Consider the following 27,602-nt stretch of genomic DNA (forward strand, 5'->3'; position numbering starts at 1 on the left):
AAATCTAAAAGGGTGTGGAAAGGGATTCGCTCGACTTCATGTCAGTCAACAAAAACAGTATGCTGGAACCTGGAGGTCATAAAATGCATTGATTATACACTACGTGGCCAAATGTATGTGGACACCTCTTCAAATTAGTGGATTCAGCTATTTCAGCCACACCCGTTGCTGACAGGTGTATACAATCGAACACACAACCATGCAATCTCCATAGACAAAACGTTGGAGTAGAATGGCCCATACTGAAGAGCTCAGTGACTTTCAAAGTGGTACCATCATAGGATGCCACTTTTACTCAAGTAGAAATTTATTGGGTGATTTTTACTTGAGTCATTTTCTATTAAGGTATCTTTACTTTTACTTAAGTATGACAATTGGGTACTTTTTTCATCAATGGGATGAATTGGAACGCTGACTGCGAGCCGGGCCTAATCGCCCGACCTCACTAATGCTCTTGTGGCTGAATGGAAGCAAGTCCCTGTAGCAATGTTCCAACATCTAGTGGAAAGCCTTACCAGAAGAGTGGAGGCTGTTATAGCAGCAAAGGGGGGGACCAACTCCATATAAATGCCCATGATTTTGGAAAGAGATGTTGGACGAGCACGTGTCCACATACTTTTGGTTATGTAGTGTATGTATTTCCTTGTATTTACTGATTAACAGTAATAGCAGAATCTCTCATTTTGATAATTTCCATATTAACTAGCTCATCCTGTATCACAGTCAGTTCACACAAGTAACCACAGCTAGGCTTACTGCTCTCATAGGCCTGCCCATCTTTAGATCAGTGGTCTTCATCTTAGGATGTGCTTCCCTCAATTATCAGGCTTATAGCTTTATTATAATACTACATTACAAGAGAACTAAGTGCAAGAATAAATTCTCATTAAACATATTTCTGAACAAAAACAATATTGTCCATATGTGCTGTTTCTGATTTGAGTGCTTTATATATATCTACACGATAAACTAAATTCAATAAATAGAAATTACAAAAATCAAATCAAACATTTGAGAAATAACTTCTTCTATAGGCCGAATAGGTTGCAAATAGACCCAAGTCAAACAAACTGAAACAAGTCAAACAAAACTGACTTCTTCCTGTAAAGTGGCGAAAAGAAGTGATCCTGTTTCACTTCATGTATTCTTATTGTGAACTACCATAATGAATTGAATCTAACATGCCATGCGTTAGATAAAAACATAAAATATTGACACTGCTATCACCTAAAACATAGTGGTATTACTTGATATGGTACTTCTGTGTCAATGCATGTGTGTTGGTACAGAGAGCTACAGCAGACACAAAAACATGCAGTATGTATATAACGTACCGGTACACACTATAATAAAATAGGAATGACAAAATCAGTGGTGTCACTTCAACAAGAGTTGTTGTCGCTCCTCTGCATGTGATGCAATACAAATGTGGTGGTTGATAACAGTGCGGTGGAAGCTAATGATCGTTACTGCAGTGTTTACAGGAAATATGGTGTCGTTGTTCTGGGTGGAATGACTCTCTCTGAGTCGGGCACTGCCCGGAACAGCTTGGGCTCCCTCGTATTGGCGTCTTTGAAGACCATGATGGAGGCAATGTTGCCGCAGCGATAGCAGTAGTTAGGAGCCGACCAGACTGTGACCAGCTTCTCATCAAACATGAACTTGTAACCCTCATGGACTAACTGGTGTGCCCGACAGATCAACTTCAAGTTGTTGATGTGAGCAAACTGCACATCGAGGGATATATAATGAAAAAAGAAAGACAGTGAGATAAATGTGAACGTGAGAAAAAAAACATTACTATTACCCATTTCATCTACAGTACCAGTCAAAAGTTTGGACACACCTACTTATTCAAGGGTTTTTCTTAATTTTTACTATTTTATACATTGTAGAATAATAGTGAAGAAATCAAAACAATTAAATAACACATATGGAATCATGTAGTAACCAGAAAAAGTGTTAAACAAATCAAAATATATTTTATATTTGAGATTCTTCAAAGTAGCCACCCTTTGCCTGGATGACAGCTTTGGAAACTCATGGCATTCTCTCAACCAGCTTCATGAGGTAGTCACCTGGAATGCATTTAAATTAACAGGTGTGCCTTGTTAAAATAATTTGTGGAATTTCTTTCCTTCTTAATGCGTTTGAGCCAATCAATTGTGTTGTGACAAGGTAGGGGTGGTATACAGAAAGAAAGCCCTATTTGGTAAAATAGCTCAAATAAGCAAAGAGTAATGACAGTCCATCGTTACTTTAAGACATGAATGTGTCAATCAGGAAAATTTCAAGAACTTTGAACGTTTCTTCAAGTGCAGTCGCAAAAACCATCAAGCACTATGATGAAACTGGCTATAATGGGGACCGTCACAGGAAAGGAAGACCCAGAGTTACCTCTGCTGCAGAGGATAAGTTCATTAGAGTTAAGTGCACCTCTAACTGCAGCCCAAATAAATGCTTCACAGGGTTCAAGTAACAGACACATTTCAACATCAACTATTCAGAGAAGACTGCGTGAATCAGGCCTTCATGGTCAAATTGCTGCAAAGAAACCACTACTAATGGACACCAATAAGAAGAAGAGACTTGCTTGGGCCAAAAAACACGAGCAATGGACATTAGACCGGTGGAAATCTGTCCTTTGGTCTGATGAGTCCAATTTAAGATTTTTGGTTCCAACAGCCGTGGATTTGTGAGACGCAGAGTAGGTGAAGGGATGATCTCTGCATGTGTGGTTCCCACCGTGAAGCATGGAGGAGGAGGTGTGATGGTGTGGGGGTGCTTTTCTGGTGACACGGTCAGTGATTTATTTAGAATTCAAGGCACACTTAACCAGCATGACTCCCACAGCATTCTGCAGCGATACGCCATCCCATCTGGTTTGCGCTTAGTGGGACTATCATTTGTTTTTTAACAGGACAATGACCCAACACACATCCAGGCTGTGTAAGGGCTATTTGACCAAGAAGGAGAGTGATGGAGTGCTGCATCAGATGACCTGGCCTCCACAATCACCCAACCTCAACCCAGTTAAGATGGTTTGGGATGAGTTGGACCACAGAGTGAAGGAAAATCAGCAAACAAGTGCTCAGCATATGTGGGAACTCCTTCATGACTGTTTGGAAAAGCATTCCAGATGAAGCTGGTAGTAAAAATAAAGAAAAACCTTTGAATGAGTAGATGTATCCAAACTTTTTACTGGTACTGTATGTCTATTACCGTGTGAAATTGACAATGTACTCACCTCATTGGTGACCTTTGCACCAAACAGCCACCCAGCTCCCCTGGGGCTGATGGCCCAGGTGTCCACATCCTCGGGGTCTGACCACACAAGGTCACAGAATGCTCCCTTGTGGGGGATCTCCTGGTTACGCTCAATGGTTCTGATCTGGTCCAGGGTCTTTATGTCCGGGGAGAGGCCCCCATGAACACACAGAATCTGCTCATCCATCAGCTGGCACACAAAACAACCAAAGCACAGCATTAGAATGCTGAGTAACTGAGACAGTAGAAAATATCTTCATGTTGGCTTGATATGCTGAAATTGTGCCATGGGGGCTGTTACTGCAGGAAATCAGAAATACAAAGCAATAGAGTTATACTCACCGCTGCAACTGTTAACATATCAAACACTTTGGTACAGTAGCGCCAGGCATTTGCATTTCCATATTTGGTTTGGCATTCATCTGAAAGGCAACATAGACCAGGAACATCCCATTTATAACCAGAGCACCTGGAGTCAAGGGTTTGCATTGTACATCAATTACTAATGTGTTAATACAACATTTGGTTGGGTTGGATATGGTGAATTAATGATGAAGAAAATCTCACCATAAAATCCATACACTTGGGTTATCTGCCTGCTTTCGTGGTTTCCTCTTAAAAGTGTGATGCGGTCAGGCCATTTAGCTTTTAACACCAGCAGGTATGTGAGCGTCTCCAAGCTGTAATATCCCCGGTCAACAAAATCACCCTGCAGAGAAACAAATACACATAATCCTGATGGGTACATTATTGATGGACGTTGTAAACAACATGTAAAACAAGGCAACCGTGTGGCTCAGTTCATAGAGCATGGCACTTGCAACACCAGGGTTGTGGGTTCGATTCCCGTGGGGGACCAGTAGGGAAAAAGTACACTCACTACTGTAAGTCACTAAATGACTAAAATGTAACAGCAAACATGTTGTCCCCCACGAATGATGCAGCTTCTGACTAACACAGTTCAGTTCATTACTATAGCTTGGGCCGATCAGTAATTTTGTAAAGGCCAGATCTTTATGGCAAGACGCATCATTCACCCACATTTCGTCAAAATTGGCCCAGCTGTCTGAGATATCGCATCTGATTTAAAGCCAATTTATGCTTGATCCCAAAATATGGTCAGAGGCGTCATGTGACACAATTGCGGAGCCTCCAGAGGCATGCAGAAGCAAAAATGAGTTTCGTACTGTATCGCCATGCGCCTCTAAAATGTTGTAACAATGCGGAGTGCTCTGAATAGCTCCGCATTGACATGATTGGTTGACCGTAGGTGAGGTCCTGTATAAACACAAAGTCACTTCCTTTACAACTTCCTTTGGGTCACAGCACATTCGGGTGTGGAAGGGAATTAAATTGTAGACCAGTTAGACAAAAGAGCTTTGCAACAAGATATCATTGAAATGAATGCTCCACTGGGTAAAGGTGAGGCCAAATGTAGGATCAGAGCCATTTTGATAGATGTGTGGCAGAAGAGATGGGACTCTGAGCCCAAGGGCCGGCAAGCCATTTTGATAGATGTGTGGCAGAAGAGATGGGACTCTGAGCCCAATTGCCGGCATTTATATGCCCTCCAAAGAAAGGTTGTGGACCAAGATTCAAAGGTCAGATTAGGAAGGAAGAAGTGGCGTTTGCTCGATTGCGCTTAGGACATTGCACATTGAACTCGCCATTACATCTGGTTGGCAAGCATGTGAATGGTTTGTGTCTGGAGTGTATGGTGGATTAAACTGTGGAGCATGTGTTGTTATATTGTTGTAAGTGTGTTGAAGAGAGGGAAATATTGAAGTGTTGGGTCAATGAGGTTCAACAGGTTTGGGAGGGTTTGGAAGGGATTTGGGGGATGGTCTATTAGAAGTTAGTAGGGCTCTTTTTTATTTTCTCAGAAGTACTGAGTTAGGTAGGAGGATTTAGAAATGTTGTAAACCGTGATTGACCACACACTAAAGCCCAGTAGGTGGCTGGCATGCACCTTTCACATTTGTTTGTGGACTGCCATTAGATCATAGAAGAAGGCAACATCCTTCACAACAGCTCTGCACTGCTCCGCAAAGCGCAAGAAGTATGAATGCCCTGACTTCTGCAGAGGCTGTATCACGTAAATTCTGCATGGCCAATGCAGACATCAAATTGTCCATGTAGCGCCTTTAACTTATTAACAGACGGACGGAGACAGATCCAGTCGGGGACAACAAAAACATAAATGGGAGTGGACGAGGGGATAATAGTTGAGTATATACCCACCATGAAAATATAGTTTGTGTCTGGGACCTGTCCTCCGGTTCTGAAGAGTTCACACAGATCATAAAACTAATTGAATGAAGAAGAAACAACCAAGTTAACTTCAGAATTACTGGAAATTAAAGAATGGAAAGAAATAGAATATAAGAAAACAAATATTTAGCAACGATGCTGTATGGCTGTGAGGGTCAATGAAGTAGCCTACCTGCCCGTGTATATCCCCACACACTGTCACTGGGGTGGACACAGGTTGGACATTGGATTCCTCTAGCAATAGGTCACATACATAGTCACATAACCTCTGAGGGAAAAAAACACACACCCTTAGAATAAGGAGGAGTCTGATGTGATGTAATGCCCAAGCAATGATTTAATGAATGAATGTCATAATAGCAACATCCATAAACTAGTGATAACTAAGCTCCTGAGTGGATCAGTGCTCTAGGACATTGCGTCTCAGTGCTAGAGGAGTCACTACAGACCCTGGTTCGATTCCAGACTGTATCACAACGGCTGTGATTGGGAGTCCCATAGGGCAGCGCACAATTGGCCCAGCGTCGTTAGGGTTTGGCAGGGATAGGCCGTCAATTGGGGTAGGCCGTCATTGTAAATAAGAATTTGTTCTTAATGTTCTTAACTGACTTGCCTAGTTACGTAAAGGTTACATAAAATCAAATAAATAAAAGCTACTGTAAATGGCACATTTTATATCATACCAATAATTTTGTCAAGCATGATGACGGCATTCATTGAATTCAAATTCTTGGTTATAATGGCATCACAGTCTGTATGTGTGATTTTAGGTCAGCTTAGATAGTCTATGATTTAGAAGTGATAGCCATTTTGCTATTGTTTACGTCTGATAAATGGGCTACTTACTATACGTGCTGATCATCGGGCTTATTTCAGTGATCGCCATTGCGAAGGCAGTGATTCTCACCTTGAGGTCGTTTTCAGGTAAATATTTACACTGCTTGGCAATCTCCTCGTATTTATCCAGGTCCAGTGGCGCCATTGTATCAGCTGTTCGCTCAAATGTTTCTAGCCTACTTAGCCTACATGTTTGATTCCGTCTAGCGGATTTACTGAATAGTTTGCGTTGTGCTGCCATCTGCTGTGTGGGTTATGCACTACTTTTGACTTAGATTGTATAGGCCCCAGATCCCCGGACAATGTATATTGTGGGCTCTTTAAGGATGTCTAATCATATAATCAAATGCTTAATTATTGAGTGTAACAGCTATGTTTCTTTGATCTTGATCTTGTTGGGCAGCTCATGTCACTGCTGATGAATGACTGTAGACGACAGGTGTTTAGGCCTATAGCCACATAGTGGAGCTCGCACACAGTTGAAACAATGGGTGATTAGGCTACAGCGCGCACATATCCTACAGCGTAGGCATAATAAACATCCCCATCTTTTTTTCTCGAGTCTAGGCCTGAAGTCCTGGATAGCTTACTTTTTCATAATGTTGCTGCTTATAGGGAGTACATCGATTAAAGAGGTGCATATATTATTTCATGAATAGCCTAATGTCCCATAATCGAATGGATGTAATGTTTAGTCTAGGCTATAATCATAAAATAACGTAATTTTAGATGATTTATATTTGTTTTAAAGTGTGTCAAATGAAAAATCAAACATATTTCTCATTGCATCATCGCGCACTGGCTCACGATTACGCATTGAACCAATCAAATGCCTTTGCGATGGGAAAACAAACGCACCTAACCATACCACGAGACTTCCCCTCAATGCCCTCATTGGCTGAAGGGTATGACAATCCACAGCGTTTCCTTTCATTGCGCTGGGCTAGGTTGAACTGAAAGTGAAGTCAAGAAGCTGCGGGTAGTTCGGTTCGCAATCACTGGGTAGCAATTGCGAACAGCATAGGCTAGTCCATTCAGGGAAAGGTCTAAGACAGACCATTACTAAGGCTTTACATGGAGAGCTGAAATTGAATATGAGGTTAACGGCCTTAATGATGTACATATCCCCGGCGTTGCTATTTATTTTGTATATTGGATTTTCTGATGCTGCACCTCGCATCAACTCCTATAATGCGTCGCCTATCTCCAGGAAGCCTCGCTCAGCATCCGAAAGTTTGGAGCAGCTCCACACCACCTTGCCCAATCGTTTACCTGAGGACAGGTTTGTGCTCGGCCTAGTAACTGGGCTCACGCCGTCCCCCACAATTGTCTCCGCCAGAGCGACCAGCAAAACGATACAGGTCTCCACGATTCCTGTCTCGTCAACCGCAACCACAATTCAGCCACCGACAACGGATCCAATAACCCCAAAGCCAAGCATAGAAATTATTTCAACCCCTAGACAACAAATAATGGCGTTGAGCTCCAGAACATCAAATTCAAGCAAAAGATCCACTGATGCGCGATCAGTTTTTCCTCCAGAAAAAACGCTGCAGACCATGGTCTCCATGGTTTCTCAGCGGACGACAAATGATGCGTGGTCTTCAGATAACATCGATGCAAAGATTACCTCCGACAATAGTCAAGGTGAGCCTATGTTGGCGCTTAGATGTGATAAGAATAATATATATAATATTCCAAGGCGCATCAATTGTTATGTTACATTGTGTTGTGTATAGAATACCCTCTGCCACACCTCCACAATGGATACACCTCATTAGACTGATAGCCTATATGGAATTTTACTCTCTGACCTTTAATCACCTCACACATTCACTTATGTTTGCAGAAATGTCAATTTTCATGCAAAAAAGAAAGAATCTATTAACATGTAACCAAAGGCACAACCAAAACGTCCGCAGTATGTCTTTTGACGCAGAGCGCAGGCAGGCGAAGAAACTGATATTGTAGAAACAATAGATCGTGGACCTCAAACCATGGACGGCTTTCTCCTTGCAAAATGATCAGACATAACTAAATGATCCAAATGAATTAGGACATACCGGTTCCAGAGTAATAGTACTATAGGCTACGTTTGGCGCTCCCAGAGATGGTGGGGCCTTTATTAGGTAGGCTATGTATGTGACATGCATAAGTGTGTCAGATATTATGGTGGTTGCATGGGAGGGGGAAGGGGAGAGGGTGTTTATCCCTTGTTTTTATTTATACATCCACGCAGACTTCTCCATGTCTGCATATAATTGCCACCATGATATGGTTTATTTTTCCTACAAGCAGACAACACGTGTCCGTTTGGACAGTGGTTTGATCCCCGTGGCCTTTGTGTCTATTTAACATCCTTAGACCGATGGGGGACAGGGGAATGGTACCCCACATCCAATCAAAATGAGCAGACCAAGACATGAATGAGCCAGCACTGTTATAACCTCAGCGGTTTATGTTGTCTCCCACCTCCCTCGTCTCTGGCCCCGCTGTTCTGCGGTTCAAGTACTGCGTGATGATAAACGTTCCGACATTCCCCTCCAATGTAGAGATTGGGGTGAACAACACTTGAAAGCCTACACACCCCTTTCACATTCTTCACATTTTACTGCCCTAAAATTGAATCTAAAAAGGGATTAAATGTGATCCCCCCCACCCCATAGATGTACACTTCCTAATCCACATTTTCAAAAAGAAAGAACAATTATATAAAAATGTCCTACTTACTAAGAAATACCAAATTAGAATATATTGATTGCAGCTGTGAATCATTTTGAATAAGATTATACCAACCTAGCACAACTCTTAGGGAAACATTTTTTTTTAAGCAGATTTAAAATCAGGATGGAGACGTGACCATTCAGGAACACTCAACACCTCTTGGAAATCCATTCTGGAATTGCCCCACTCTACCCTTGGGTTAGGTTTTCAGATTTTCAGAAGACTGGGTGGATTTTCTTATGCTCTTTTCATGTTTATTTTGATCCTAACAAACTCCCCAGTCCTTTCCGGTGACAAGCCTACCCATAACATGATGCTGGCACCACAATACTTGAAAATACAAAGACATCAACAACATGGATTACAGGCAACATCCGCATCGAGCTAAAGGCTAGAGCTGACGCTTTCAAGGAGCGGGACACTAATCCGGATGCTTATAAGAATGCCCTCAGATGAACCATTAAACAGGCACGGCATCAATACAGGATTTAGATTGAATCCTACTACACTGGCTCTGACACTCGTCAGATGTGGTAGGGCTTGAAAAATACTACGGACTACAAAGGGAAACCCAGCTGCGAAATGCCCAGTGACGTGAGCCTACCAGATGAGCTAAATGCCTTTTATGCTCGCTTCGAGGCAAGAAACACTGAAGCATGCATGAGAGCACCAGCTGTTCTGGACGACTGTGTGATCACGCTCTCTGTAGCCCATATGAGCAAGACCTTTAAACAGGTCAACATTCACAAAGCCGCGGGGCCAGACGGATTATCAGGACGTGTACTCAAAGCATGCCCTGACCAACTGGCAAGTGTCTTTACTGACATTTTCAACATCTCCCTGACTGGTTCTGTAATACCTACATGTTTCAAACAAACCACCATAGTCCCTGTGCCCACTAAGCTAAGGAGCCTGGGACTAAACACCTCCCTCTGCAACTGGATCCTGGACTTCCTGACGGGCCGCCCCCAGGTGGTAACGATTGGCAACAAAACATCTGCCACGCTGATCCTCAACACTGGGGCCCCTCAGGGGTGCGTGCTTAGTCCCATCCTGCACTCCCTGTTCACCCATCACTGCGTGGCCAAGCACAACTCAAACACCATCATTAAGTTTGCTGACGAAACAACAGTGGTAGGCCTGATCACCGACAACGATGAGACAGCCTATAGGGAGATGGTCAGAGACCTGGCTGTGTGGGGCCAGGACAACAACCTCTCCCTCAATGTGAGCAACACAAAATAGCTGACCGTGGACTATAGGAAAAGGAGGACCGAACAGACCCCCATTAACATTGACGGGGCTGAAGTGGAGCGGGTCGTGAGTTTCAAGTTCCTTGGTGTCCACATCTACAGCTACACCATCGAGAGCATCCTGACCGGTTGCATCACCTCCTGGTATGACAACTGCTCGGCATCTGACTGTAAGGCGCTTACGGCCCAGTACATCACTGGGGCCAAGCTTCCTAACATCCAGGACCTACAGTTGAAGTCGGAAGTTTACATACACCTTAGCCAAATACATTTAAACTCAGTTTTTTTTTACAATTCCTGACATTTAATCCAAGTAGAAATTCCCTTACTTAGGTCAGTTAGGATCACCACTTTATTTTAAGAATGTGAAATGTCAGAATTATTGTAGAGAGAATGATTTATTTCAGCTTTTATTTCTTTCATCACATTCCCAGTGGGTCAGATGTTTACATACACTCAATTAGTATTTGGTAGCATTGCCTTTTAAATTGTTTAACTTGGGTCAAACATTTCGGGGAGCCTTCCACAAGCTTCCAACAAAAAGTTGGGGGAATTTTGGCCCATTCCTCCTGACAGAGCTGGTGTAACTGAGTCAGGTTTGTAGGCCTCCTTCGTTTTTGATTTGTTTTATAATTATTTTTCACTTTAGTTTATTTAGTCAATATTTGCTTAACTATTTCTTGAACTGCATTGTTGGTTAAGGGCTTGTAAGTAAGCATTTCACGTTAAGGTCTACTACATCTGTTGTATTTGATTTGAACATTGTATTCATATCACATTAGTGGCCTGTATGAAAGTGAAAGGAAGGAAGCTTGTGTTAAAAAAAGCCCCTCCAAATCATCCATTCTGTTTGCAACAAGGCCGTTAAGTAAAGCTTATTACATGCTCTACGCAGACGGGAGATTCGCAGTGTTGCAATGCCTTTTTTTTGTCACAAAATGGGCGGCTTCTTGTAATACGCATCACCTATTGTGAAATGGTAGAACCTGCTGTAGCCAACTAGCTAGCCATGTGTTTTTTTCCTCCATGACCAAAACATGATGACCTCAACGCTAGGGTGCGATGAGCCAAGTAAAGCCCCCCAGGCGAAACCCTCCCCGGGGAATGAACCCGGGTCTGTAATAACGCCTCTAGCACTGCAATACAGTGCCTTAGACCACTGCACCACTCGGGAGGCCAGTGCATATTTTTCTATTATAAATCTGACTATTTCACATGCAGATGTGGGAAAAGGCTAGCTAGCTTGCTATGTTTTTAGCCAGGCTAAAGCCAGATAGCCAGGCTGCCAGCTAACTACAACCAAATATGTTTATAACTAACCCAAGATAGACCACAGCCTGTTGTTTCTAAATGAATCATAATGCGCAGAAGAAGGAAGGAGGTAGGCAGAGCCAAGCATGAGCTAGCGAGATGGTATTGACGTGTTCTAGCATGTACAGTGCCTTCAGAGAATATTCATACCCATTGACTTATTCCACATTATGTTGTGTTACAGCCTTAATTCAAAATGTAAGCCTCCCGGGTGGCGCAGTGGTCTAGAGCACTGCATCGCAGTGCTAGCTGCGCCACCAGAGTCTCTGGGTTCGCGCCCAGGCTCTGTCGCAGCCGGCCGCGACCGGGAGGTCCATGGGGCGATGCACAATTGGCATAGCGTCGTCTGGGTTAGGGAGGGTTTGGCCGGTAGGGATATCCTTGTCTCATCGCGCTCCAGCGACTCCTGTGGCGGGCCGGGCGCAGTGCGCGCTAACTGAGGGGGGCGGGTGCACGGTGTTTCCTCCGACACATTGGTGCGGCTGGCTTCCGGGTTGGAGGTGCGCTGTGTTAAAGAAGCAGTGCGGCTTGGTTGGGTTGTGTTTCGGAGGACGCATGGCTTTCGACCTTCGTCTCTCCCGAGCCCGTATGGGAGTTGTAGCGATGAGACAAGATAGTAATTACTAGCGATTGGATACCATGAAAATTGGGGAGAAAATGGGATAAAATTTAAAGAATACAAAATGTATTAAATATCCATTTCTGAACACGTCGCTCGTCTACATTTAAACGTGTCCACATTGTGTCCATTCCCGCGCAATATTCAAATGCCAGTATGCGTTCTACAATGGTGGAATAGGCCAAATATGATAATAACAAAACAGCTTATGGCAGTAGCTAATATAGCAAGCAACGTCGCCCACTGTATGAGCTTTCGGTAGCCTGATTGCACCCAGACTGAGGAGAAATCCGCACACAATGCACCCTGTCCACAGACAGATCTGAACACAATCAGACCACAAAGCGACTTTTGTCTTTTCAATGCGAGATTCGTATTCTGATAGCATAAGTCGCATGTAAGTGTCAAGTGTAGACACGACCATTGGAACGTTCTAGCATGTACAGTGCCTTCAGAAAGTATTCATACCCCTTGAGTTATTCCACATTTGTTGTGTTACAGCCTGAATTCAAAATGTATAAAATATTTTTTCTCATCCATCTACACACTATACCCCTTAATGACAAAGTGAAAACATGTTTTTAGACATTTTTGCAAATTTATGCAAATCTCATTTGCATAAGTAACAAAGTTGCTTGTGGTCTGATTGTGTTCAGAACTGTCTGACCACTTCAGGAGGTGGTCAGGGTGAACCACAGGAGGCTGATGAGGGGAGGCTCATAATGTCCGGAACGGAGCAAATGGAATGGCATCAAACACCTGGAAACCATGTGTTTGATGTATTTGATACCATTACACTTATTCCGCTCCAGTCATTAACACAAGCACACTCTCTCCAATTAAGGTGCCACCAACCTCCTGTGACTTGCACATTCTTTAAAAAATTCATCAAGCTCTGTCAAGTTGGTTGCTGTTCATTGCTAGACAGTCATTTTCAAGTCTTGCCATAGATTTTTAGACCGATTTAAGTCAAAACTGTAACTAGGCCACTCAGGAACATTTAATGTGGTCTTGGTAAGTAACTCCAGCAGTAGAGACTGGTGGGAGGAGCTATAGGAGGACGGGCTCATAGTAATGGCTGGAATGGAATATATAGAACGGTATCAAACACATGGAAAACACGTTTGACTCCGTTCCATTTATTCCATTTCAGTCATTACAATGAGCCCGTCCTCTTATAGCTCCTCCCACCAGCCGCCACTGAACTGTAATGTCTATTTGGCCTTGTGTTTTGGGTTATTGTCTTGCTGAAAGGTGAATTAATCTCCCAGTATCTGGTGGAAAGCAGACTGAACCAGGTTTTCCTCTAGGATTTTGCTGTACTTAGCACCATTCGGTTTCTTTTTTATCCTGAAAAACTCCTTTAAAGATTACAAGCATACCCATAACATAATGCAGCCACCACTATGCTTGAAAATGAAGAGTGGTACTCAGTAATGTGTTGTATTGGATTTGCCCCAAACATAATACTTTGTATTCAGGACAAAAAGTTAATTGCTTTGCCACATTTTTTGCAGTATTACTTTAGTGCCTTGTTGCAAACAGTTTTTGCATGTTTTAGAATATTTTTATTCTGTACAGGCTTCCTTTTCACTCTGCCAACTAGGTTAGTATTGCGGAGAACTACAATGTTGTTGATCCATTCTCAGTTTTCTCCTTTCACAGCCATTCAATTTTAAAGTCACTATTGGCCTCATGGTGAAATCCCTGAGCGGTTTCCTTCCTCTCCGGCAACTGAGTTAGGGAGGACACCTGTATCTTTGTAGTGACTGGGTGTATTCATACATATCCCCACCGCAACCACAGGCAGGTTCAACACACCTATGTTTGTTGTTGTTGAATGCTGTCGAACGCCGAAACTGAAACCTGAACTAAAGACCTCGGTTTAAAAGCTGACAGTGTTTTTATATACTGTTATTTTATTTTGAATCCTGCGGCTGTGTTGGGATAAATTGCTGTGAGTGCTGGTATCTGTCTCGGGGTCCTGCCAGATTCTGTATAGGGGGAGAGACGCAAAAGCCCAGCTAGCCTAGCTGGCTCGGCGGTCTCAAATGGAGGCCGCTATTGAACATTTCCAGCATTGCAGGAGCTGCGTTTACTTTGCTTTGTTCCGGGAGAATGTGGACCGCGCTGACTTTCAATGTAGCAACTGCTTGCTTGCGGAGGACTACAGGAGTGAAGTAGCTACTCTTAGCAAGCAAGTAGCAAACCTACATAAGCTACTGGGGAACCCACGCCCACCTACTTTTTATTTTTCTTCCACCCCAATAGCCGGACCCCACTCTGGTCTGGTGGAAGTTTCGCCGCCGTGTTGGCTCTCCACAGCCGACTGGCCGGTGCTAGGCAGGGTTACATCCCCGAAGGGGTCTCCTCCTTCCCTGGAGAACGGAGCTGATCTTGACCCAACCAACCAGCCATGGAGGTACGTCACTCGCCGTGGAAGTCGAAGAAGGCGACCTCTGGCAACGGGGGTCTCCATGGAGATGTTGAGCCTGGAACTGACACAGACCAGAAACAGCTTTTCCGCCCTGGATCCAGAGGTTCCGGCGCCTTTGTCCTTGGTGGCTTCCCAATCAAGATCGGATCCAGAGGTACCTGCGTCTTCGTCCTCGGCTCTGTCTCCCTCTCCGGTGGCTTCTATCTCGGGTTCAGATCCTCAGAGCTCCCAGCCTCACCAGACCGTGAGGCTACCTGAGAGACCGGCCCATTCAACTGTCATCATAGGCAGCTCTATGGTGAAAAACATCTCGGTCCCCAAGGCAAAAACCCTGTTCTACACAGGAGCACGAGAACAGGACATAACAAGGCTGCTTCCGACTGTTCTACCACAGATGCCGGGAGCTGACACTGTCGTAGTCCATATGGGGTCAAACAACATCAGGAGGGCTAGCTCGGAACATTTGAAATTGATTTTTTTTAAAAACTGATTTTAGCATTTAAATACTCAAAAAAAACGGCCAATAATTTCAGGTCCATTACCATCGTTGGGCCACGGGTGTGAAAGATTCAATAGACTGCTGGATTACACATCTGGCTAAAAGACTACTGTAGCTCTGCTGGAGTCACTTTTATTGATAACTTTTACACCTTCTGGAAACAGAAGATACTCTACAGGAATGACGGAGTCCATCCAAATCATCTTGGCTCCTGGACTCTGTCCACGCATTTCAAGGCTGCGTTGAAACAATGACTGGTAAATGATCCAAAACCAGCTCAGTTAATCCCTACCATTTTGACAATGAGTCGTCATAATGCGGCATCAAATGTACATTATCTTAGGGGCATTGGCAAACACAAATGTAGGTAATTTAATTTATGTACCCTTAATTGCACCGAATACATCTGTTTATCCTACAGCTATTGTAAGCAGTAATCATGACCCTATAAACCAGAGTTACACTGTTAGCACTGAGGCGGTGTGCAATATTAGGAAGACCACTTTATGCAGCTCACCCTGCACTATCAGCTCCAATGTAAATAACATGACTAAGTCTACCTCTGATAAGCTTCCCAATAAAGCAACTCAGAAAAGTGCTAAAAATAGCCCATATTAACATATGTAGCCTAAGAAACAAGGTCCATGAAGTCAATAACTTGCTTGTAACAGATGACATTCATATTCCGACTATCTCTGAAACTCACTTAGATTATACCTTTGATGATACAGTGGTAGCAATACATGGTTATAACATCTACCGAAAAGACAGAAATGCCAACGGAGGCGGTGTTGCGGTCTACAGTCGTGGCCAAAAGTTTTGAGAAAGACACAAATATACATTTTCAAAGTCTGCTGCCTCAGTTTGTATGATGGCAATTTGCATATACTCCAGAATGTTATGAAGAGTGATCAGATGAATTGCAATTAATTGCAGAGTCCCTATTTGCCATGCAAATGAACTGAATCCCCCCCCAAAATAGTTCCACTGCATTTCAGCCCTGCCACAAAAGGACCAGCTGACATCATGGCAGTGATTCTCTCGTTAACACTGGTGTGAGTATTGACGAGGACAAGGCTGGAGATCATTCTGTCATGCTGATTGAGTTTGAATAACAGACTGGAAGCTTCAAAAGGAGGGTGGTGCTTGGAATCATTGTTCTTCCTCTGTCAACCATGGTTACCTGCAAGGAAACACGTGCCGTCATCATTGCTTTGCACAAAAAGGGCTTCACAGGCAAGGATATTGCTGCCAGTAAGATTGCACCTAAATCAACCATTTATCGGATCACCAAGAACTTCAAAGAGAGCGGTTAAATTATTGTGAAGAAGGCTTCAGGGCACCCAAGAAAGTCCAGCAAGCGCCAGGACCGTCTCCTAAAGTTGATTCAGCTGCGGGATCGGGGCACCACCAGTACAGAGCTTGCTCAGGAATGGCAGCAGGCAGGTGTGAGTGCATCTGCACGCACAGTGAGGCAAAGACTTTTGGAGGATGGCCTGGTGTCAAGAAGGGAAGCAAAGAAGCCACTTCTCTCCAGGAAAAACATCAGGGACAGACTGATATTCTGCAAAAGGTACAGGGATTGGACTGCTGAGGACTGGGGTAACGTCATTTTCTCTGATTAATCCCTTTTCCAATTGTTTGGGCCAGCCGGAAAAAAGCTTGTCCGGAGAAGACAAGGTGAGCGCTACCATCAGTCCTGTGTCATGCCAACAGTAAAGCAACCTGAGACCATTCATGTGTGGGGTTGCTTCTCAGCCAAGGGAGTGGGCTCACTCACAATTTTGCCTAAGAACACAGCCATGAATAAAGAATGGTACCAACACATYCTCCGAGAGCAACTTCTCCCAACCATCCAGGAACAGTTTGGTGACGAACAATGCCTTTTCCAGCATGATGGAGCACCTTGCCATAAGGCAAAAGTGATAACTAAGTGGCTCGGGGAACAAAACATMGATATTTTGGGTCCATGGCCAGGAAACTCCCCAGACCTTAATCCCATTGAGAACTTGTGGTCAATCCTCAAGAGGCGGTTGGACAAACAAAACCCCACAAATTCTGACAAACTCCAAGCATTGATTATGCAAGAATGGGCTGCCATCAGTCGGGATGTGGCCCAGAAATTAATTGACAGCATGCCAGGGCGGATTAGAGAGGTCTTGAAAAAGAAGGGTCAACACTGCAAATATTGACTCTTTGCATCAACTTCATGTAATTGTCAATAAAAGCCTTTGACACTTAAGAAATGCTTGTAATTATACTTCAGTATTCCATTGTAACATCTGACAAAAATATCTAAAGACACTGAAGCAGCAAACTTTGTGGAAATTAATATTTGTGTCATTCTCAAAACTTTTGGCCACGACTGTATATTCAGAACCACATTCCTGTAAAGCTTACAATCTAATGTTAAATACTGTTGAAGTAATATGGCTACAGGTTCATCTGCCTCACCTAAAGCCCATTGTTGTGGGAAGCTGCTATAAACCACCAAGTGCTAACAGTCAGTATCTGGATAATATGTGTGAAATGCTTGATAATGTATGTGATATCAACAGAGAAGTATATTTTCTGGGTGATTTAAATAGAATTTCAACAGAATTTCAGCATGCTTATAGGGAAGGACACTCAGCAAGCACAGCACTTACACAAATGACTGATGATTGGCTGAGAGAAATTGATGATAAAATGATTGTGGGTGCTGTCTTGTTAGACTTCAGTGAAGCTTTTGACATTATTGGTCATAGTCTGCTGCTGGAAAAACGTGTGTTATGGCTTTACATCCCCTGCTATAATGTGGATAAAGAGTTACTTGTTTAACAGAACACAGAGGGTGTTCTTTAATGGAAGCCTCTCAAATATAATCCAGTTAGAATCAGGAATTCCCCAGGGTAGTGTTTTAAGCCCCTTGCTTTTTAAATTTTTTATTAACAACATGCCATTGACTTTGAGTAAAACCAGAGTGTCTATGTATGCGGATGACTCAACACTATACACATCAGCTACTACAGCGACTGAAATGACTGCAACACTCAACAAAAAGCTGCAGTTAGTTTCAGAGTGGGTGGCAAGGAATAAGTTAGCCCTAAATATTTCTAAAACTTAAAGCATTGTATTTGGAACAAACCACTCACTAAACCTCAACTAGATCTTGTAATAAATCATGTGGAAATTGAGCAAGTTGAGATGACTAAACTGCTTGGAGTAACCCTAGATTGTAAACTGTCATGGTCAAAACATATTGATGCAGTAGTAGCTAAGATGGGGAGAAGTCTGTCTATAATAAAGCGATTATCTGCCTCCTTAACAACACTATCAACAAGGCAGGTCCTACAGGCCCTAGTTTTGTCGCACCTTGTCTACTGTTCAGTCATGTGGTCAGGTGCCACAAAAGGACTTAGGAAAATTGCAATTGGCTCAGAACAGGGCAGCATGGCTGGCCCTTGGATGTACACAGAGCGCTAATATTAATAATATGTATGTCAATCTCTCCTGGCTGAAAGTGGAGGAGAGATTGACTTCATCACTACTTTTATTTATGAGAGGTATTGACATATTGAATGCACCGAGCTGTCTGTCTAAACTACTGGCACACTGCTCGGACACCCATGCATACCCCACAAGACATGCCACAAGAGGTCTCTTCACAGTCCCCGAGTCCAGAACAGACCATGGGAGGCACAAAGTACTACATAGAGCCATGACTACATGGAACTCTATTCCACATCAAGTAACTGACACAAGCAGTAAAATTAGATTATGGAACAGCGGGGACTGTGAAGCAACACAAACATTGGCACAGACACATGCATACACACACGATATCATATGCACTATACATACACATGGATTTAGTACTGTAGATACAGTGGGGCAAAAAAGTATTTAGTCAGCCACCAATTGTGCAAGTTCTCCCACTTAAAAAGATGAGAGAGGCCTGTAATTGTCATCATAGGTACACTTCAACTATGACAGACAAAATGAGAATTTTTTTCTCCAGAAAATCACATTGTAGGATGTAATGAATTTATTTGCAAATTATGGTGGAAAATAAGTATTTGGTCACCTACAAACAAGCAAGATTTCTGTCTCTCACAGACCTGTAACTTCTTCTTTAAGAGGCTCCTCTGTCCTCCACTCGTTACCTGTATTAATGACACCTGTTTGAACTTGTTATCAGTATAAAAGACACCTGTCCACAACCTCAAACAGTCACACTCCAAACTCCACTATGGCCAAGACCAAAGAGTTGGTGCAAAGACACCAGAAACAAAATTGTAGACCTGCACCAGGCTGGAAGACTGAATCTGCAATAGGTAAGCAGCTTGGTTTTGAAAAAATCAACTGTGGGAGCAATTATTAGGAAATGGAAGACATACAAGACCACTGATAATCTCCCCCTCGATCTGGGCTCCACGCAAGAATCTCACCCCGTGGGTCAAAATGATCACAAGAACGGTGAGCAAAAATCCACACGGGGGACCAGTGAATGACCTGCAGAGAGCTGGGACCAAAGTAACAAAGCCCTACCATCAGTACACACTACGCCGCCAGGGACTCAAATCCTGCAGTGCCAGACGTGTCCCCCTACTTAAGCCAGTACATGTCCAGGCCCGTCTGAAGTTTGCTAGAGAGATTTGGATGATCCAGAGAAGATTGGGAGAATGTCAGATGAAACCAAATATAACTTTTTGGTAAAAACTCAACTCGTCGTGTTTGGAGGACAAAGAATGCTGAGTTGCATCCAAAGAACACCATACCTACTGTGAAGCATGGGGGTGGAAACATCATGCTTTGGGGCTGTTTTTCTGCAAAGGGACCAGGACGACTGATCCGTGTAAAGGAAAGAATGAATGGGGCCATGTATCGTGAGATTTTGAGTGAAAACCTCCTTCCATCAGCAAGCGCATTGAAGATGAAACGTGGCTGGGTCTTTCAGCATGACAATGATCCCAACACACCGGCCGAGCAACGAAGGAGTGGCTTCGTAAGAAGCATTTCAAGGTCCTGGAGTGGCCTAGCCAGTCTCCAGATCTCAACCCCAAGAAAATCTTTGGAGGGAGTGAAAGTCCGTGTTGCCCAGCAACAGCCCAAAATATCACTGCTCTAGAGGCAGATCTGCATGGAGGAATGGGCCAAAATACCAGCAACAGTGTGTGAAAACCTTGTGAAGACTTACAGAAACGTTTGACCTCTGTCATTGCCAACAAAGGGTATATAACAAAAGTATTGAGAAACGTTTGTTATTGACCAAATACTATTTTCCACCATAATTTGAAATAAAATTCATTAAAAATCCTACAATTGATTTTCTGATTTTTTTTCTTCTCATTTTGTCTGTCATAGTTGAAGTGTACCTATGATGAAAATTACAGGCCTCTCTCATCTTTTTAAGTGGGAGAACTTGCACAATTGGTGGCTGACTAAATACCTTTTTGCCCCACTGTATGTGGTAGTGGTGGAGTAGGGGCCTGAGGGCACACAGTGTGTTGTGAAATCTGTGAATGTATTGTAATGTTTTTAAAATTGTATAAACTGCCTTAATTTTGCTGGACCCCAGGAAGAGTAGCTGCTGATTTGGCAGCAGCTAATGGGGATCCATAATAAATACAACAATACTCCATCCAAAGTGTAATTAATAATGTAATCATGCTCCAAGTGATATTCAATGTTTTGTTTAAACACATCTACCAATAGGTGTCCTTCTTTGCGAGACATTGGAAAACCTCCCTGATCTTTGTGTTTGAATCTGTGTTTGAAATTCACTGCTCAACTGAGGGACCTTACAAATAATTGTATCTGTTTTGTACAGAGATGAGGTAGTCATTCAAAAATCATTTTAAAACACTATTGCACACAGAGTGAGTCCATGCAACTTATTATGTAACTTGTTAAGCACATTTTTAGTCCTGAACTTATTTAGGCTTGCCATAAAAGGGCATTAATACTTTTTGACTCAAGACAAGTCAGCTTTTAATTTTTTATTAATTTGAATTGAGATCAAATGTTTCAACTGCGGAAAAAATTGATGCCAAAATCCATCCTTCTCTCACTGGCCTTCCTCTCGTCACCATATTTGTTGGTAAGTGGAAATTTGTATTTTTTATTTTACCTTTATTTAACTAGGCAAGTCAGTTAAGAACAAATTCTTATTTTCAATGACGTCCTAGGAACAGTGGGTTAACTGCCTTGTTCAGGGGCAGAATGACAGATTTTTACCTTGTCAGCTCGGGGATTCAATCTTGCAACCTTTCGGTTACTAGTCCAACGCTCTAACCACTAGGCTATCTGCCGCCCCTCTAAAAGTGCCAACTTCAAGTTTATACACCTGGTGAAACATCTGGCTCATTGTTCAATCTGTGCCACTACTTAGCAATGGAAGGCGACTCTTCCTTGCCTTCCCAAAATCCCACTCCACCCATGTGCACGCACGTAGATCAGTGGAGTGAATCTTGTAGTAGCCTTAATACTGCAAGACAATATGGCAAAGACACAAATCTAACACAACAGAGTGAAACCTTGTGCGTTCGTACGCCCAATCGAGCAAGATTGGCAGCTACACGGCCCAGGATCTCACACAGTCTGAGGGGTTGTGCAGGGAAGATGGCTTCATTGAACAAATAGAAAGCTGACAGTGCTCTCCAGGCTTGCATAACCATGCCCTTTCACTGTTACATAAAGCTGGAACAATGGCCAGAGATGGAGAGCGCTGATCTGAGGACACCACTGTTGCAGAAAATGACATTAAATCCCCTCTAATGGCCATGCCGATGTCTGAGAAGACAGCACAACAAAGGCCCAACAATGTGTTCTGAATGTTTAGAGCAGTAATGTTGGACAAAAGTGACTTTGTTAAGGTCAAACCCTTCCTATCTCACTGCACTGAAACATACAGTACTGTGCTAATAGCAAACACAGCACAATACCATATTGGATCATATGACACACTGTTTTACTTCAACACCCATTTGTTTCAATTTCAACCTCTACGTGGACTTGCAAGGACAAGCAACCTTGTCAACACACTATGGATTTTCAACTGTTCGTTTGCTCTAGTCATGTGCATAATATGACACATATTCAGCAATTAACATTATTCCTCAAACCTTTTATTTTTTGTTCTCAGCTTTCAATGTACAGTATTGTATAATGGTTTACGGTATGACAGAGTGCAGCCGCCCTGCCTCCCCCAGCCTCCTACATCATTCTTGTTAATTAGGCTGTGTGAGTAGCAGCAACCGGTCTCCTCTCCTGTAAGAACAGCCCACATGTGCTCAACAGCACACCAATAGCAGCCCGGTATTTCCTATGCATGTCATGAGGCAGTTTGTACTATTTCACATTTGTCTCCCGGGGAGAAACGCAATAGTCTCATGCATCAACAGTCGGTCTCTATCCTACCTCCTCATTTTCTGCGCCCCCCTCCATCTCTCTCTTGGAAACAGACTGGAGAGGTGGAAGGACCACTCAGACTCCATGCTCATCATACCTGAGCTCAAATAAATAATACATGCCCACACAGCAGTGTCTACACAGCAGTGTCTACACGGTCATCCAGATCTGACACTTCTCATAGTATATGTGTGTGTACAGAATATCCTATTGGTGCCGTATCATAACAATCTCCCCCTCTCTCTTCCTCTCTCTTCCTCTCTCTTTCTCTCTGTCCCTGCAGAGTCTCTGTGTAACTGCAGCAGCGAGGGTGTTCTAGACGTGGATGACTGTGACAAGAAAACAGGCCAGTGTGTCTGCATGCCAGGGTACACTGGGCTGCTGTGTGAGGACTGTGAGGAAGGACACTTCACCAATGGCACCACCGGCTGCGAACCCTGCGGCTGTGACTCCTACGGCGCTGTCAACCACCTATGTGACAGGTAAGAGCACTTGCTTCCTCTGTGCACTAATGGCACTGGGAATTAAACACTATACATTCAGTAGAGCGTACTACCTACCAAACCAGAATCAATTAAAAAAAAATTGTCCATATCTACTGCATCTTTTGACGAAAGCTCAGTGAGATGTAGTTTTAGAAATCACAATGTCCAAGATGGCGTAGCAGTCGGACGTGTGTTTGTCTTGTCTTGTCCCGTGTAAATAGTCCTCGTATTTTTCGTATACATTTAGTATATATTTTAATTTCACTTTCCATCTAGGAACTGAATATACATTCCTACATTCCGCCTCACCCAATGTGGTACGGACCTGCTATTTTTTATACTTTAGAACCGGCGCACTGCCACGAAGCTTAGCACCAGGTTAGCAACCACAATTCTACAATTCAGCACACCTCTCTTTTCGCCATTGCCATCCGGCTTGGATTCTTTGTCGACAGACCGTCTTGGAGCAGACCCCCTCGTAGCTGAGCAGACCACCCCCCGGGCTACTAACTTTAAACAGCCCGTTGCTAGCTTAGTGGAGGCCTCCCTGCTCCATCTACGGCTGCCCCCTGGACACTATAGGATCACTTAGGTACATTAGCTGATGCCTGCTTGACTGTTCCATTAATTCACGGGTACTCCATTGCTGTTATTTGTGTTTTAGTCTGTGTCGGCTCTGGGTGTATTAACTCAGGATCTGTGTGTAGTTAATCCCGACCCTCTCTGCCTAGTCGTCGCCAGTTTTTACCTGTTGTTGCTGTGTTTGGACTTAGCCACTCCTGTTATTGCTGTGTTATCTTACCTGTTTTTTTAGCTACTCTCCCAATCAAGACTGTCAATCACTTTATTGCCTATGTGTGTATGTCTCTCTCAAATATTCAATATGCCTTGTACTGTTGTTCAGGCTAGTTATCATTATCATTGTTTTTGGTTTGCACATGGACCCGTAGTTCACCCTCTCCGCTACCTCTGATACTCCTTTGTCACCCCCCAACATGCGGTGACCTCCCATTGAGACAGCATGTCAGGAGTTAGCACACATCTCTTATCATCACCCAGTGCCTGGGTTGGCCTTCCGGCTGTACCCGCGCCCACATACCGCCTGTCTGCACATTATTGCCCAGAATCTTATTCTACCACGCCCATAATCTGCTCCTTTATTCTTTTCCCCAACGTTCTAGTGGCGACCAGTTTTGATAGCCTTGTACGCCGCACCCTCATCCTACTACTCCTTGTTTCCTCGGTGAGTGTGGGGTAAACCCAGCGCCCGTGCATGTCGCCCAGATCCACCTCATTTGTTGACTTCTGTGATCGATAAAAGCCTTGTGGCCTCCATGCATGTCAACATCAGAAGCCCTCCTCCCTAAGTTTGCCTTACTCACCGCTTTAGCACACTTCTGCCAACCCTGGATGTCCTTCCTGTGTCCGAATCCTGGCGTTAGGAGGCCACCAAAAATTCTGGGATTTCTATACCCAACTATTAACACTTTCCGTCAAGATAGACGTGCCAAAGGGGAGAGTTGCAATCTACTGCAGAGTAGTCCTACAAAGTTCTGTCATTACTTTCAGGTCTGATGCCCAACAGTTCGACTTCTAATTTTTAAAAAATTAATCTTCTCCAGAAATAAGTCTCTCACTGTTGCCGCCTGCTACGACCCCCCCTCAGTCCAGCTGTGCCCTGGACACAATCTGTGAATTGATCGCTCCCCATCTAGCTTCAGAGTTTGTTCTGTTAGGGTGACCTAACTGGGGATTATGGCTTAACACCCGGCAGTCTACTCCAAGCTTGGATGCCCTCAATCCTCACACAATCATTCAAGGAACCCACCAGGTACAACCCTAAATCGTAAACGATGGGCACGCCTAAATAGGGACAATCCTGGTGACCACCTTGCCCTCCAAATTACACCTCGCTGTCTTCCAATCAAGATCGTCAGCGATTCACTGCCTCTTGCCTGTACTCCGCCACGGTGTCGCGGTCAAACGACCACCCCTCATCTACTGTTCAAACGGCTTCCCTAAAACACTTCTGCGAGCAGGCCTTTTTAATCGACCTGGCCCGGAGTACCCTGGAAGATATTGACCTCATCCCGTCAGTTTGAGGAGTGCCTGGCTCATTCTTTAAAAGTTACTGTCGCCTCACCATTTAGACAAGCATGCTCCGTTCAAAAAGATGGCAGACCAAGAACAGGATATAAGCCCTTGGTGTCACTCCAGACCTGACTGGCCTCGACCAGCACAAAAACATTCTGTGGGCGAACTGCAATAGCAGTCCGAAAGAGCCCCCTGGCGGAGTATGGCACTGTTTCAGGGAGTCAGGAACATTATTACGGCAGTCGAGTCAGGAAATGCATAAGGCCAGCTTTTTCGCAAGCGAGAATGTGCATCCTGAGCCTCTAACTCCAAAAAAGTCTGGGATACTGTAAAGTACCATGGAGAACAAGAGGGCACCTTCCTCCCAGCTGGCCCAGCTGCTACTGAGCTAGGTAAACTACGGTGTCTCCACCTGTGATAAATCGCGTGATAGTCGAAGACTTTCAACAAGCATCTTCATCATGGCTGCCGAGCCTTCTGCTCGGTACTGCCGAATGCCTTGGCCAACAGCGTCACGCTCCCCCCCGCGTCTGGCTACTTTCGCCCAAGCCTCCCCAGTTCTCCTTTACCGGCAAAGTACAGTATAGGCAGATGTTCTGAAAGAGTCGTGGAAACCTGGACCCATACAAATCAGCTGGCTGAACAATCTTGGACCCCCTATTTTCTGAATAGACTGGGTTCCGCCGGTCCATTGTCGCACCCCTATTACAGCCTCAACCCTCCTTCGTATCATCGGATGATCCCCAAGATTGTGAAATGCTGCCGCGTCTGCGCCCTCTGTGCAAAGGGGGAGGACACCCTGGACCCAAACTTTTACGGGATCCTATATCGCATCCTTGCCCGCCTATTAGGTTCTCGAAAGCCAGAGTCAAACAAATACAGTGATCAGCTGACCATTCTCGATCCCACCGTTACCTTCTCGCTGTGCAATCCGGTTTCCGAGACCGGTCGTACGGTGCCACTTCATGGCCACGCTGCAAGGTACTATAACGGATATCATAAACCGCTCGATCGAGATAAAAATGACATTTGTTACTGTGCATGGCCGTTGCTTCATCGACCTGGCCAAGGCTTTGCGACTTCTGTCAATCAACCAGTATTCTTATCGGCGACTGTCAGTAAGCCTCGGTTTTGCTAATGACTGCCTTGGCCTGGTTTTCAACCAAACTACTTTGCAGACAGAGTTTCAGTGTTGTTCAAAATCGTGAGGGCATGGTTTGTGCCGGTCCTCTGGCAGTCTCTATGGGGACCACAGGTGTCAATTTTCGGGCCGACTTCTTGTCATATACGATCAATGATGTTGCTCTTGCTGCGCGATTCCCTTGATCCACCTCCTGCAGACGGACACCGATCTATTATACTTCCGTGCCCGTTCGCTTGGACACTGTGTCTAGGTCTACCTTCCAAACGAGCGTTATCAATTTGCCATTACAAACACTCCTTCCGTCGGCCTGTCCAAGAGCTTGCTTTAAACGCTTGAGTGGTAAAACAAATGCAATGAGCCTTTTTCAACCGTTCGGCTGGGCCTGCACTCCGCGACGCCCGACTAAGCATCCACCACCCTGGACGGGTTCCGACCTGAATATGTGGACATCTAGTAAGTACCTAGGTGTACTGGGCTTAGACTGCAAAACTCTCACTTCCAAGACTCTATATCAATACATCGTCCAATCTGCAAAATCAAATCAAGAATCGGCTTGTCTATTCTTCGCATACATAGGAGCCTCCTTTCACTCACGCCGCCAAACTTACCCTAGTACAAACTGACGTATCTACCGCATCCTCGTGACGTCGGAATGTCGATCTACAATAATAGTTCCCGAATACTCTTATGCTCATGGCAAACTGGGATGCATGGTTTTATCAACTATGCATTCGTTTTGTTACTAAAGCACCTTAGTACGACCCACCACTGCGACCTGTTATGCCGTATGTCGGTCTGGCCCTCGCTACTATGTTCGTCGTCGTACCCACTGGTCCAGGTCATGCTACAATGGGCTATGTCAGGTTAAAGTGCCGCCTTTATCTCAGTTTCACTGTCACGATGGTGACTACCCAGCTTCGCAGCACGCGCTCGCAGCTAGGTGTATCTCACTGATCATCCCAAAGCCAAAACCTCATTGGACGCCTTTCCTTCTCAGTTTCTCTGCTGCTGCGACTGGAACGATATTGCAAAAAATCTTCTGAAGTTGGAGACTTTATCTCCCTTCAATGAAACTTATAAAAGATGCTGCTATCGAGCAGCTAAGCCGTACGCGTGCAGCTGTACATAGTCCATCATTGTAAACTACTCCACCCCAATTACCTACCCTCACCCCCCATACTGCTTATTATTTCACTTTTCTGCATCTTTTTTTGAACCAGTATCTCTTCTTGCACTGATGCATCTGATGATGTTATCACTGCCAGTGTT

At 44.1% G+C, this 27,602-nt stretch overlaps 2 protein-coding genes across 4 annotated transcripts in view; one reads left to right on the forward strand and one right to left on the reverse strand.

Annotated features, from left to right (window-relative positions):
• Nucleotides 1-1,038: 1,038 nt before the first annotated feature.
• The window catches only part of LOC111957669 (serine/threonine-protein phosphatase 6 catalytic subunit), a 53,296-nt gene continuing 26,732 nt past the window's right edge, over nt 1,039-27,602 (reverse strand). The window contains exons 1-7 of one of the 3 annotated variants that reach the window (XM_023978585.2): nt 6,446-6,603; nt 5,711-5,806; nt 5,509-5,574; nt 3,835-3,976; nt 3,610-3,689; nt 3,248-3,457; nt 1,039-1,727 (exon numbers count right to left, since the gene is read on the reverse strand). In XM_023978585.2, coding sequence (XP_023834353.1) covers nt 1,479-1,727; nt 3,248-3,457; nt 3,610-3,689; nt 3,835-3,976; nt 5,509-5,574; nt 5,711-5,806; nt 6,446-6,520 — 918 coding nt within the window. In that variant the 5' untranslated portion in view covers nt 6,521-6,603 and the 3' untranslated portion in view covers nt 1,039-1,478. Of the gene's footprint in view, nt 1,728-3,247; nt 3,458-3,609; nt 3,690-3,834; nt 3,977-5,508; nt 5,575-5,710; nt 5,807-6,445; nt 6,606-27,602 lie in introns of those variants that run through there. The other 2 variants (XM_023978587.2, XM_023978588.2) reach the window with 2 other exon arrangements.
• The window catches only part of LOC111957668 (multiple epidermal growth factor-like domains protein 9), a 42,229-nt gene continuing 22,007 nt past the window's right edge, over nt 7,381-27,602 (forward strand). Inside the window, exons 1-2 of the mRNA XM_023978584.2 lie at nt 7,381-8,022; nt 22,894-23,092. Of these exons, the coding sequence (XP_023834352.2) occupies nt 7,470-8,022; nt 22,894-23,092 (752 nt within the window). The 5' untranslated portion in view covers nt 7,381-7,469. The remainder of the gene's footprint in view (nt 8,023-22,893; nt 23,093-27,602) is intronic.

The sequence above is a fragment of the Salvelinus sp. IW2-2015 genome, linkage group LG33 (genome assembly GCF_002910315.2).
Source record: "Salvelinus sp. IW2-2015 linkage group LG33, ASM291031v2, whole genome shotgun sequence".
Classification (NCBI taxonomy): Eukaryota; Metazoa; Chordata; class Actinopteri; order Salmoniformes; family Salmonidae; genus Salvelinus; species Salvelinus sp. IW2-2015.